General features: G+C 55.6%; 6 protein-coding genes across 6 annotated transcripts; 4 read left to right on the top strand and 2 right to left on the bottom strand.

Annotated features, from left to right (window-relative positions):
• Window positions 1-888: 888 nt before the first annotated feature.
• On the bottom strand, window positions 889-1,967 carry PG985_007893 (uncharacterized protein; the record flags this gene model as incomplete). Its single annotated transcript, XM_066827661.1, has 2 exons — window positions 889-1,287; window positions 1,911-1,967. 2 exons carry the CDS (start codon window positions 1,965-1,967, stop codon window positions 889-891), a joined length of 456 nt encoding a protein of 151 aa, XP_066682573.1.
• Window positions 1,966-2,727, top strand: PG985_007894 (uncharacterized protein; the record flags this gene model as incomplete). Its single annotated transcript, XM_066827662.1, has 1 exon — window positions 1,966-2,727. One exon carries the CDS (start codon window positions 1,966-1,968, stop codon window positions 2,725-2,727), a length of 762 nt encoding a protein of 253 aa, XP_066682574.1.
• A 183-nt stretch (window positions 2,728-2,910) lies between these two features.
• Window positions 2,911-3,957, top strand: PG985_007895 (uncharacterized protein; the record flags this gene model as incomplete). The annotated part of the gene is made up of 2 exons (XM_066827663.1): window positions 2,911-3,204; window positions 3,454-3,957. 2 exons carry the CDS (start codon window positions 2,911-2,913, stop codon window positions 3,955-3,957), a joined length of 798 nt encoding a protein of 265 aa, XP_066682575.1.
• An 89-nt stretch (window positions 3,958-4,046) lies between these two features.
• PG985_007896 (uncharacterized protein) lies at window positions 4,047-4,491 on the top strand (the record flags this gene model as incomplete). Its single annotated transcript, XM_066827664.1, has 2 exons — window positions 4,047-4,076; window positions 4,117-4,491. The coding sequence occupies 2 exons, from the start codon at window positions 4,047-4,049 to the stop codon at window positions 4,489-4,491; spliced, it is 405 nt and encodes a 134-aa protein (XP_066682576.1).
• A 259-nt stretch (window positions 4,492-4,750) lies between these two features.
• On the top strand, window positions 4,751-5,557 carry PG985_007897 (uncharacterized protein; the record flags this gene model as incomplete). Its single annotated transcript, XM_066827665.1, has 1 exon — window positions 4,751-5,557. One exon carries the CDS (start codon window positions 4,751-4,753, stop codon window positions 5,555-5,557), a length of 807 nt encoding a protein of 268 aa, XP_066682577.1.
• A 3,294-nt stretch (window positions 5,558-8,851) lies between these two features.
• Window positions 8,852-10,117, bottom strand: PG985_007898 (uncharacterized protein; the record flags this gene model as incomplete). The annotated part of the gene is made up of 1 exon (XM_066827666.1): window positions 8,852-10,117. One exon carries the CDS (start codon window positions 10,115-10,117, stop codon window positions 8,852-8,854), a length of 1,266 nt encoding a protein of 421 aa, XP_066682578.1.
• Between the last annotated feature and the right edge of the window lie 426 nt (window positions 10,118-10,543).

Raw genomic sequence — 10,543 nt, forward strand, 5'->3', positions numbered from 1 at the left:
TCCCCTAAGGCCCCTCCAGGCACAAAGCCATACGATGTGGAGCCAAGTAACGCTTGCAAATGCCGAAACAGGAAGGGGGAGGGCCGAGCTGCCGTCAAGTTGTATGTGGGTGACCATGAGAGGGAGATGCAGGTATTTGGAAGGGCGATTGTGGTCGCCGATGGAGACGGCGTATCGGCACTTGATCATCGGGACCTAGTAGCTCTGCTTCCTAGACACCAAGTTCCCCCGACGTGTACTGGCGTTGGCACGAAACCGTGGACTTGACAGGGCTGCCCAGTAGCTGGATGATTGGCTGATAAACGCTGAGTCCAGTCACCGCCAGCGACGGATGCCTTCCTCCGTGAGGCCGAAGAGCGAAAGTTACACGCGGAGAAAGGCAAGAACGTCGGCTGAGGGATCACAGCGGGCATCTAGAACCATGATGCGTCATGGATCACTGTCGACTAGCAAGACAGAACCAAGCATTGGATGGCTTCCCTATTGGTCAAGCAACGATTAGCCGAGCACTCGGTAGTTGGGGGAACTAATTCGCAGTACGAGGAGGGATTGCTAACCGTCAGCATCACCAACCATCCGGATGGTGGCTTGCTCGCAAGGCTCCAGCGCTGAAACCACTCGAAGAGGGCCAGATGCTGGGGCAGCAAGTGGCGCTCGACTGCTCCGGAGTATCCTATCTTGCTGGATGACCCGCCGAGGAGACGAAGAATCGCCGCGGCACCCGGTATGCCTTCTTGTATCTCGAGGCATTGAGATGATTGTGGCCGAGGGAGCCTGATGGAGATTTCCTTGTACTAGGCCACTATTGGTAAGGCTGGGTCGGATCGTGTAGAGTAAGTTTGACGTCTTGCACTTGTGACACTGCAGCGGCGGCAGGTGCAGGATGTGCTATAGAGGAGGGGAAAACGACAGCGCAAAGAGAGCATCATCTTTCTTCGCTCGGGGGATCGCGGAGTCGTGCTTGTGAAAGGGGGCGGCCACTTGAGGTTCCGGGATACCGTCGAAGCATTCGGAAGGGGGTTGGTTGGAAAAGATGATCAAGGCTTCGGTCTGTTCCATCTCTCGTTGCAGGATTGTGAGTTTGGAAACCAGGTGCCAGCATCGTTGTTGAAGAAACGGTGGCTCACCCTGGGAGGTCGATTTAAGTGGCGACATCGACCTTCCAGTGGGATCGAAAGCTTGCCTCGTTTCCTCTGCGAACCCGAGACTAGGCTTGAAGCGGACTTTGTCTCCCACGCACTGCATCACGACGTGATCTGCGGAGGATCGTCCCACCTGTACACGCAACTGCAATAGAAAAGAGCCAAGGTCAACGTTCTGGGTATCAGGTTCATATTCCACAAGAGCTGGGCTATGGCAGGCCCGGAGAGAAAGTGTACATGGTTTCCCACCCAAGAGGAAGACCCACAACCTCTACTCCCCTGCCAACTTCCGGCAGAAATGGCCTGCCACGTGGGCATGACTTGGGGAAACAGAGGCTTCTCCGACATAAAGATGAAGACCAGCAAAGAACCGCGTGCCTAGGGGCCTTTTGATGGCGAGCCTTCTGAAGCGTGGCGACTATAGTGTGATGAGAACAGCTGACCACTTGCTGGGAAAGGATCTAGTTGGGGTCAGCGCCTCACGATGCAAGTCTCCATTTGTACGAAAAGTCACTAGCCAAACGAACACAGCAGCTCCTACCCCGATACCCTTGCATATGGAAGTGAAAGGGAAGTGGAAGTCTTTAGACCGATGCACCTGCCAGTGATGGGGAAAGGCCGGCGAAACAGGGCTGAGCCCAACACTTTGGATATCACATTTCCGATCCCCCAAGAACTGGATCATGAGAGGCCATGAGACGGCTGTCAGCAGAGACAACCGTGTAATTGGAGTGTCACAGCGTTTATTCGTCAAGCAAATTCACTCACTCGAATGATGAGAGAAGACAAGGCAAGATCGTAATCTTTTTGACTGTCGTGTCCCATGGTCGAACTGGGCTCTGGCTTTCGTCTCATCTCAGGTTTCTCACTTGGATCAAATCAGGAAGCGCAAGTTGTCATGGTACTAGTGCCAGGGATGAGGCGCCAAGGGAAGTTTGACCAATGGCCTACACACTACGCAACGAACAAGGATATAGATGGCAATGGCTACAGTCTCAAGAAGCACCCTACAGTTGAAAGTCACAAGTCACAAGTCACAACGGTCATCATGGAGAAAGCAGCAGCAGTAGATGGGTCTAGTTGTAGTATTAGTCATGACATATCTAAACCCCAGCTTTCAGGGCTCGGTCTGGACTTCGCCGGCGTACTGGAGCCACCAGGCGAGGGCTTCGGGCCCGTCGATGGGCATGGTGATGCCGTTGTGGCCCGTCGGCGTCTTGACACAGCCATTCAGGTCGCTCAGCACGAGGAGATCGGCGTCGACGAGCCGCAGCGTCTGGGCGGCGTGGTCCACCAGGAGGATCCGGTCGTCTGCATCCACGTCTACGAGGCTGTGATTTCCATGGTGCACGCCGACATCGCGGCACAGCCGTCGTACTTGGGCGGCGTCGTTGGTGTCGATCGAGTCCCAGATGCGATGGGGGCGCCGGGAGTTGCGCACCAGCTCTCGCAGTTGCGGGAGCGCGACGAACCGCTGGTGGTAGCGGCGCTCGACGAGGGACGCGAGCTGGATGAGACCGACGCAGAAGAGCTGCGTGTCGAGGTCGTTGGGCACCGTCGGGGAGACGCCGATGGCGCAGCCTAGGAGCAGGTTCACGAGCAGGGGATACACGGACGGGGCCTCTTTGGACAGCTCCTGCATCAGCAGTTCCAGCAAGAGAAACGAGCCTCTCGTCAGCATTCGTTGCGAGATGCGCTCGTACAGGCGGACGGCCAGGTTCGTGGCGCCCATTTCTGCGGTAAAGGGGTAGTGGCGACGGGCGCCGTGATGGGGGCCCCAGGGCTGCTGCACAGTCCACATGGCAGGGACCTCGTCCGTCGTGGGGTAGACCGGGTCGCCGAGCTTGAGCACTCGGAGCAGGTCGTCGGCGTGTGCCGCGCCGAGGTTCGGAACATCGCAGACGTCCACTATAAAGGTGCGCAGGGCGTTGTTGCATTGACTAAGCTCCTTTTTGACGGTGACGGCCTCGGCTTCGAGGGCGTTCGATCGGATCTGGAGGTTGCTATTCTGTCCTGTCAGCGCGGAAACGTTGGCTCGCAGGGCCTCGAGGGTCTGGCCAGCGTTGGTTAGCAGGGTCAGGGCATAGCGATGGGACGTTGAAAGGCGCATGATCTGCTCCTTTTGCTCCTGAATGACGAAGTTCCGGCCAAAGAGATCGGATTCGAGGTCGATGACGCGGTCGTAAACGGCGCGGCGCGAGGCGTCGAGCATGTCGTACTCCACGTGGAGGATGTTGTGCTGCTCCAGCAGAGAAGATCTTTCCTCTTGCAGTTCTCGGATCTCGACGTCGAGCATGGCTCGTTGGTGTAGCAGGGAAGAGCTCTCCTCCTCAAGGGTCTGGATCTGCGTGGTCGAGGCGGCATACTGGGCGCCGAGGTTGGTTTGCTTCTCGAGCAGAGAAGACCTCTCTTCTTGGAGGCTTCGGATTTGTGCGATCGAGGCGTTGTGCTCGACGGTGAGGGTGGTATGTTGTTCGAGGAGGGAAGACTTCTCGTCCTGCAAGCTCCGGATCTGTACGGTCGAGGCGTCTTGTTCGACTTTAAGGGTGTTTTGCTGCTCGAGCAGGGAAGACCTTTCCTCCTGAAGGCTTCGGATCTGTGCGGCGGCAGCATCGTGCTCAACGCTGAGGGTGTTTTGCTTCTCAAGCAGAGAAGACCTTTCCTCTTCCAGGTTCCGGACTTGTGCGATCGAGGCGTTGTGCTCGACGCTGAGAGTGTTTCGTTGCTCGAGCAGAGAGGACTTCTCAGTCTCGAGGCTCTGGATCTGTACGGCCGAGGCATCGAGCTCGACTCTGAGCATGTTTTGCTGCTCTAGCAGAGAAGACCTCTCCTTTTGGAGGGCTCGGGTCTGTTCGGTGGAGGCGTTATACTCCACGGTGAGGGCGGTTTGTTGCTGGAGCAGAGATGACTTCTCTCCCTCAAAACTCCGGATTTGTGCGGTCGACGCGTTGTGCTCGACGTTCAGGGTGTCTAGCTTCTCAAGCAGAGACGATTTCTCCTCTTCGAGGCTTCGGGTCTGGCCGTCCTTGGCTTGGTTCAGCAGCTCTTTCTGCGTGAAGAGCTCGTTGTACTGGTTCGAGAGGGCGTTGTTGACAAACTTCAGGCTATCGATCTCGCTCTTTCCTTGCTTGACCTGGATGCGGCACGTCTCGAGCTCGAGGTTCGCCTTCTGGAGGGTGGTGTAAACGCCATCGTGCATGGCCTTCATCTTGCTCGAGGCTTCCGATTCGGCCTCGACTTGCTTCTGGCAGACGAGCAGCTGGGTTTCCAGCTCCTGGATCTTGTTGTCCCGCTCACGGATGGTGTCGTCCTGGGCCTGTTGGCGGATCCGGCATTCCTCGAGCTCTAGCTCGGCGTTGTCGAGGCCGACTTGGGCATCGTCACGATCGTGGCCGATCTGGGACTGGGCGTCGACCTATAAGCGGCGTTAGTATGCAAAGCTGTTGAATAAGCGGTTACTCCATCTCCTATAAGAAATCGGAATAACATGAACGTGGAGTAAACAGAAAGCCACTTACCAGGTTTTCGTTGCGTGTCTTCAACGCTGTGAGCTGGACCTGCATGTCATCACACTGTCTCTTATAGACATCGCATTCCGCTTCGCTCTCATGCAGGAATTCCCGCAGACGCTCTTGGGCGTTGTCCCGTTCACGCAGCTCCTCTTGGTGAGCAGCTCGTGTGGCGTCTCGCTCGCGTTCGTAGCGCTGTTGGGCGTCCTCGAGGTCCTTCTGGAGGGTCACGACCTTGGCGTCGTTGACGTCGGCCTGCTCTTCCAGTTCGGCGATGCGGTTAGCGCCAGCATTGGTTTCCTCACGCTTCTTCTCAAAGGCCTTCTCCGCAGCCGATCTGGCGAGCTCACTGGCTTCCAGCTTCTTTCGAGCCTCCTCCAGCTCTTGGGTGGGCACCAGGTCCCGTTGGGCCTCGAGAGCGTCGTAGCGCCTCTGGAGAGCAGAGAGCTCCTTGTTGTACAGCAGCACCTTGTGCTCGTCACTCAGGTCACGGATGAGGTTCATGTCCCCGAAGAGGGCGAGGTACGATGGCAGCAGCCGCTTGGCCACGGGCGCTACGGTGGCGGCCCAGTTGTCCAGGTATTGGGGATCGGCAGCTTGGGCCTCCTGGGCGGTTTTGTCAGCACGGGTCATGGTTTCGAGCTTGGCCTTGAGGTCATCATCGAGGCGCTGGTGCAGCGTGCGGCCAACGGAGATGCGGGCGGCCAGGTCGGCAACCTGGTTCTGGACATCGGCATTGGAGCCGAGCCGGGCGGCAATGTCACGAACGCCGTCTTGGCAGCTGTTCAGTTCACGAGTCACGGTTTCAATCTTGGCATTCACGGTCTGGAGCCATTGCGGCAGGTTGGCGGCATTGGGCCGGTTGCGCTGGAACATGAAGGCAGTAGACATTGTGAGGATATCTAGATCTATCAATCTATGGACGGGTAGTCGGCGTGTGGGTGTATTGGCTGTAGGCGATGGACAATGGTGTCTGGTATATGCGCGCGCGTGCCTGGGTGGTTGCGTGGGTGGTCTGGCGAATTGTTTGGTCGGTCAGATCGAATGCTGGTCAGATTGGACTTTGGCAGAATCTTGACTTTGGCTGGCTGGGTTGACTTGGTGTCGGAAGAATTGTGGTTCCGATCCCAGCCTGGCCCGTGCGCGCGGGCCTCATGCCTAACCGCCAAAGGCCTTGGCCAATTGGCGACTCAAATATACCAGATGAGAAGGCAGTTGGTTGACGGCAGTGCACTCCAATCTCTGCTCACCAGAATTGCACTGCATCTAGTCTCTTACATAAAGGGGCTCATGACTGTTGATTTACTATGTCTTGCTGAATGAAGTAAACTGCAAGCTGTCACGTTTCGCCCTCTTCTCTGTGTACTGGGCTGCATCGCAGCAAACTGAGAAAGGATTCCCTCCAGTTGCCTCTTTCGGAAGTCAAGGTGGGATTGAACCAATCGCATTCAAGCTCTGTTTGCCAGCGAAGCCGGGCCCTTGTTGCAAGGAACCTGGAACCCATACCCCCTGAAGGCGAAAGCGCTGCTCTTTGTAGATCCCACCGCTGTCTACAGGGGTCTAAGTGTCTAAAAGGAGAGACAGTTCCGACTTGAGGGACTATCAGATCAATGCATTGTCATTGTAGGGCTTGGAGAGCCGATGCAGCACATGGTGATGCGAAGAGTCAATTGCGGTGGTAAGAGCTTGGGTTCGGGCGCAATTTGGTGGTGCAGTGACGCAGTGGGCCAATTGGTTTAGCAGGCCAGCCTGTGCACCCATTTTCTGTGGTGCACCATGAGTCTTTGCACCACCAATTGAGGCTACTGTCAGCCATAGCAATGCCTGCGCACCAGCAACTCCAGCCCGGATGTCGCATCCAGGTATGCACTCTTTGAAATGGCTTCTTGGCCGAAGATTTCCAATTGGCCCTTGACTGATCATATGTGTAATTGGCTGCTGCTCTTTAAGGTCAATTGGTGTGGGATGCGCAGCCAGCAACAGCAACAGCCAGCATGGGGACTCATGCACAACAATAGATATACCGATAGCTCTGATTGCTCTGCCTGGCATGATGGACTGAATAGTAGCTGGAGATACCCTCAATTGAAACTGTCGCGATAGAAGAGAAGGCCATGACAGATCAGATTGAGTTGCTGCAATTGAAGACTGATGGGCTGGTGGTAGTGCACAGAATGGCTGGGACACTGCCAAAAGAGGTGCACAGGCGTTGGTGGGGATATGCGACAGTTTTGTATGGTGCAAAGACTGGGCTTGCACCACCAAATTGTGGTATACAGGCTGATGCCCACCCAAGCTGGTAGCTACAACCAATTTAGGTGGTGCACAGACTCGTTGTGCACCACCAAAAAGGCATGCACCGGGAGACCGGATGGCCCCAGCACCTATGCCCCACACATGGATTTGGTGGTGCACAAACTGCCCTGCGACACACTGAATGGATGCACAAACTCTCGGCGCCAATTGCTGGCAGCGCACCCAGCTTCAGGTGGTGCACAGACTCGAGGTGCACCACCCAATTGACATGCACACCCTTTTGGCTGTGCGCCAGCATACACTCAGAGCATTGCATCCAGGGCACTAATAGCAAATAAACCATTTGTTGGCAATCCATCTGCTGGATTGCTCTAATAGAAATCTTGTGAGTAAAAATACCTGCAGCATAGCACTGACAGGATCCTGCTTTTCGCATATACACAGTGGCTTAGAGGCGAGTTCGCGGAGATGGGTCAGGTGTATCATAGAATGATTCGACATCTCGAACTTCGCATTGCACAGCTCCCTGTTACTGCCAAAGGCAATTGGCTGGTGATGGAGAAGCATCGGTACCGTCAAAGGGCCGCGGCAGATTGAAGCATGAAGATCACTGCACAAGGACATCCATCCAGAGGATTTGACCCGCTGCATGTGACAGCAAGGGCTTCAAGCGGTGATTGAAGAGGATATGCTGATTGCTAGTACTAGGTTGCAAGTGTCTATCTACACCGCAGTGAGGTCTAGTTCAGCGAACCACCGGGGACCTGGCAAATGGAATTGGAAACACTCTCCCAGAAGCCACCTCGTTCAACTTCATGGCAAAGGGGGCGCAATGGCGAAGAAGCCGTTCCCAAACTCCAACTAACAGACTTCGGACTCCGCAGAGTCCTGGTCCTATCTTCGTTCTCAGACCGTGCATGCGGGAGGCCGAACCCTGTTGGATGCTACAATAGCAAGAGCCAGAGTCTACCTCATGGACCACCCAAGCAGTCTTCGCCGGCCAGAGTGGTACACTCAGCGAGACCAGAGTTTGACGGGCGTCACAGTGGCAATGCAGATGTGTTGTGAAAAAAGGCAGCTGAAGTAGAGCGAATGAAGCAGCACCACCCGTCTCCCTCAAATCACTGCTACGTCTTGTAGGGCTGCGTGTGGATGACGGAAAAGAGAAGCTACTGCAGCCCCAGTAACACCCAGACTTGCATGATGTCATGGTTGGGAGAGGACCAGGAAGTGAGAGATGCCTAGGGAAGATAGATCACTCCTCGCTGGAACAACGTGACGGTGGAAGTCGCTGGTGATAGAAATCGAAGAGAAATCGTGTAGGCTCGTGTTCGACCTAATATGGTCAACTGAAGGTGGCTGAGAGCAGACAAGCCCAAGGGTTGCAGCATATCAGTCCTTGGATTCTGTATCTGGACAGGCCCCACAAACGTGCAGCAGGCATGGTCTTGGAGAGATGCAAGCGCCGAAGTTGGAGACGCGGAATGTGGAAGGAATGGTCCATCCTTGCCGTTGTTTCCAAGACTTCCCACACATATGAATCAAGCGATCTCTCACTACCGACTTCTACTGGAGAGGCCAAGATGTATCTGTCCGAATAGGGCCTATTCTTGGACAGCTACACTGGAATGAGGCATGTCAGTAAAGCCACGAACTAATTGAGGTTGGATGGAACATTAGGAGCATAAGTTCTTCCTTCGTCAGATGATTTGTCTCATGCCAAGTGTCTGCTCAACTATGCGCTATTCCAGGCACAAGAAACACGAGTTTTGGAATAGCTGAGTCGTAGAAAGGAAAGCGAACTAGGACCACTCGTAGCTGGGACTTGATACGATTGCATGTTCCTCATTACGCCAATTATAGACAGGGAAGATCTACATGTCACACAAGCAGTCACGAAAAGAAGGAGCACACCAGGACAATGTGACTAACAAATGTATTAGCCTATCTATGTCCGTTGCAATGCGTTTCCATTGCTGTCAGTAATGGCTCAAAGTTGAGCCGTGGTCCAAAATTAAAAAACGGGGAGCAGGGGTCGCTCAGGAGCCGTCTAGGATCCAGGGTTGGTAGGGCCGGGAGGGGGCGGATGGTGAACTTGGTGGTATCAATGTTCGGGAGAGCCGGCTTGGGCTTCTGCTTGGCCGCCTCCTTATGCTTCTGGCTCCAGTACGTGAAGGAGCCGTTCGGCGGGTTGTCGGACTCGAGGACCGCGTGGTAACTGGCCCAGCTGTCCTGGGCGTGACCCAGTTTGGCTTTGGCGCCGGTGTAGTCGATCGTCGACAAAGCTTCCTTGCCGCCGGCGAGGATGCGGAGGGCGCCTTCTCGGGTCCACGGGAAAGCGAAGTCCTTGGGGAAATGCTCCGGGTTGTTATGGTGTACCTCGCGGGCGAGAAGGTACACGTCGGTATTGGTCCGGATCATGGGCTTTCCGGCGCGGCGGCTGCACAGAATGTTGAATATGGCTGTGGGGTTGAGGTAGTCCATATTCTCACAATCGTCAAAAGTGTGACGACGCGTGTTGCATATGGGGCAACCAAAAATATCGCCGTGCTTCTCGTGGGGCATGCAGCAGTCGATGAGTCTGTGACCAAACCGGCCACAGTTGGCGCACTGTTCGGCCTCCTTGGGAGTTTTGCTTCTGGCGGGGGCGGACCAGGCGCTGTCATGGTTGTGTGGCAGCATCGGCAGGGTCAGGGAGCTGCCATCGGGAGGGGCGGGGACTTCGCCCTCGCTGTGTTCCATGACGAGAACGGTGTACTTGGTATCTTTCTCCCAAGTGTTTTCGATCTCGGTGCTGAGCGTCGAGATGCCCGCGGTGTGGTCAAAGGTCGCCAGAACTCGGCGAGGGACCGTGGGGGTTCGGGGCTGCCAGAGGGCCCGGTTAGGCAGGACAAACTTACCTGACTTGTTCTTGATGACAATGTTGCCATGCTGGTCTTTATCGACCCGCGATTCTGCGGGCCCGACGGTCTGAATGCGTTTAGTGTGCCACGGCTGGGCACCATCAGCGCGCTGGCGCTTGGCAGGTCGTTCATGCTCACCCGGATTGTAGGTGGCATTGGTGTACTCAATTACCGGGAGATTACTCGCATTCTGCGAGAAGATTTGGTTGGCAAGTTGCCCTTGCATAGTGGGCTGGGGCTGGGGCTCGGGCTGGAGCTTGGCCGCAGCCGACGAACTGGCGTCGTCCATGGTCTGATCGTCAGCCATGGTGGCGAACTACACGAAATATGGCGTAGATCGAGCGGTTTGGTAGGTAGGTAGGTAGGCAGGTATGCAGGTATGCAGGTAGGTTTATTGGTACGATGCGTGCGGTTTGCGTGCGGTTTGGTAGGCTGGCTGCTGGCGAATTTGTCGTCAAGTCGGTCGGCGATCGTGTGTTTGCGGATGGCGAGGAACACAAGATTGCGCGTGGGCGCGTGGGCGGGGGAAATTTGTTTTGACCAGCTACTGGGCGGTGAGGGACTACAGGTACTTGGGTACATGCAATTGATGGACTTTTGGCAATTCAGTTCAATTGTTTGCTGCCCTACCTGCGATGCTATTCACTGAGGCCTCACTTTAGGGGGGGCCATCACCACTGTAGTGGGCGTTTTTAGGTGGGGCGCGTGCCAGCGACAGCGAGCTCACAGCACT

The sequence above is a fragment of the Apiospora marii genome (assembly GCF_038362585.1).
Source record: "Apiospora marii strain CBS 49790 chromosome Unknown utg000005l_segment0_segment0, whole genome shotgun sequence".
In the NCBI taxonomy this organism is placed as follows: domain Eukaryota; kingdom Fungi; phylum Ascomycota; class Sordariomycetes; order Amphisphaeriales; family Apiosporaceae; genus Apiospora; species Apiospora marii.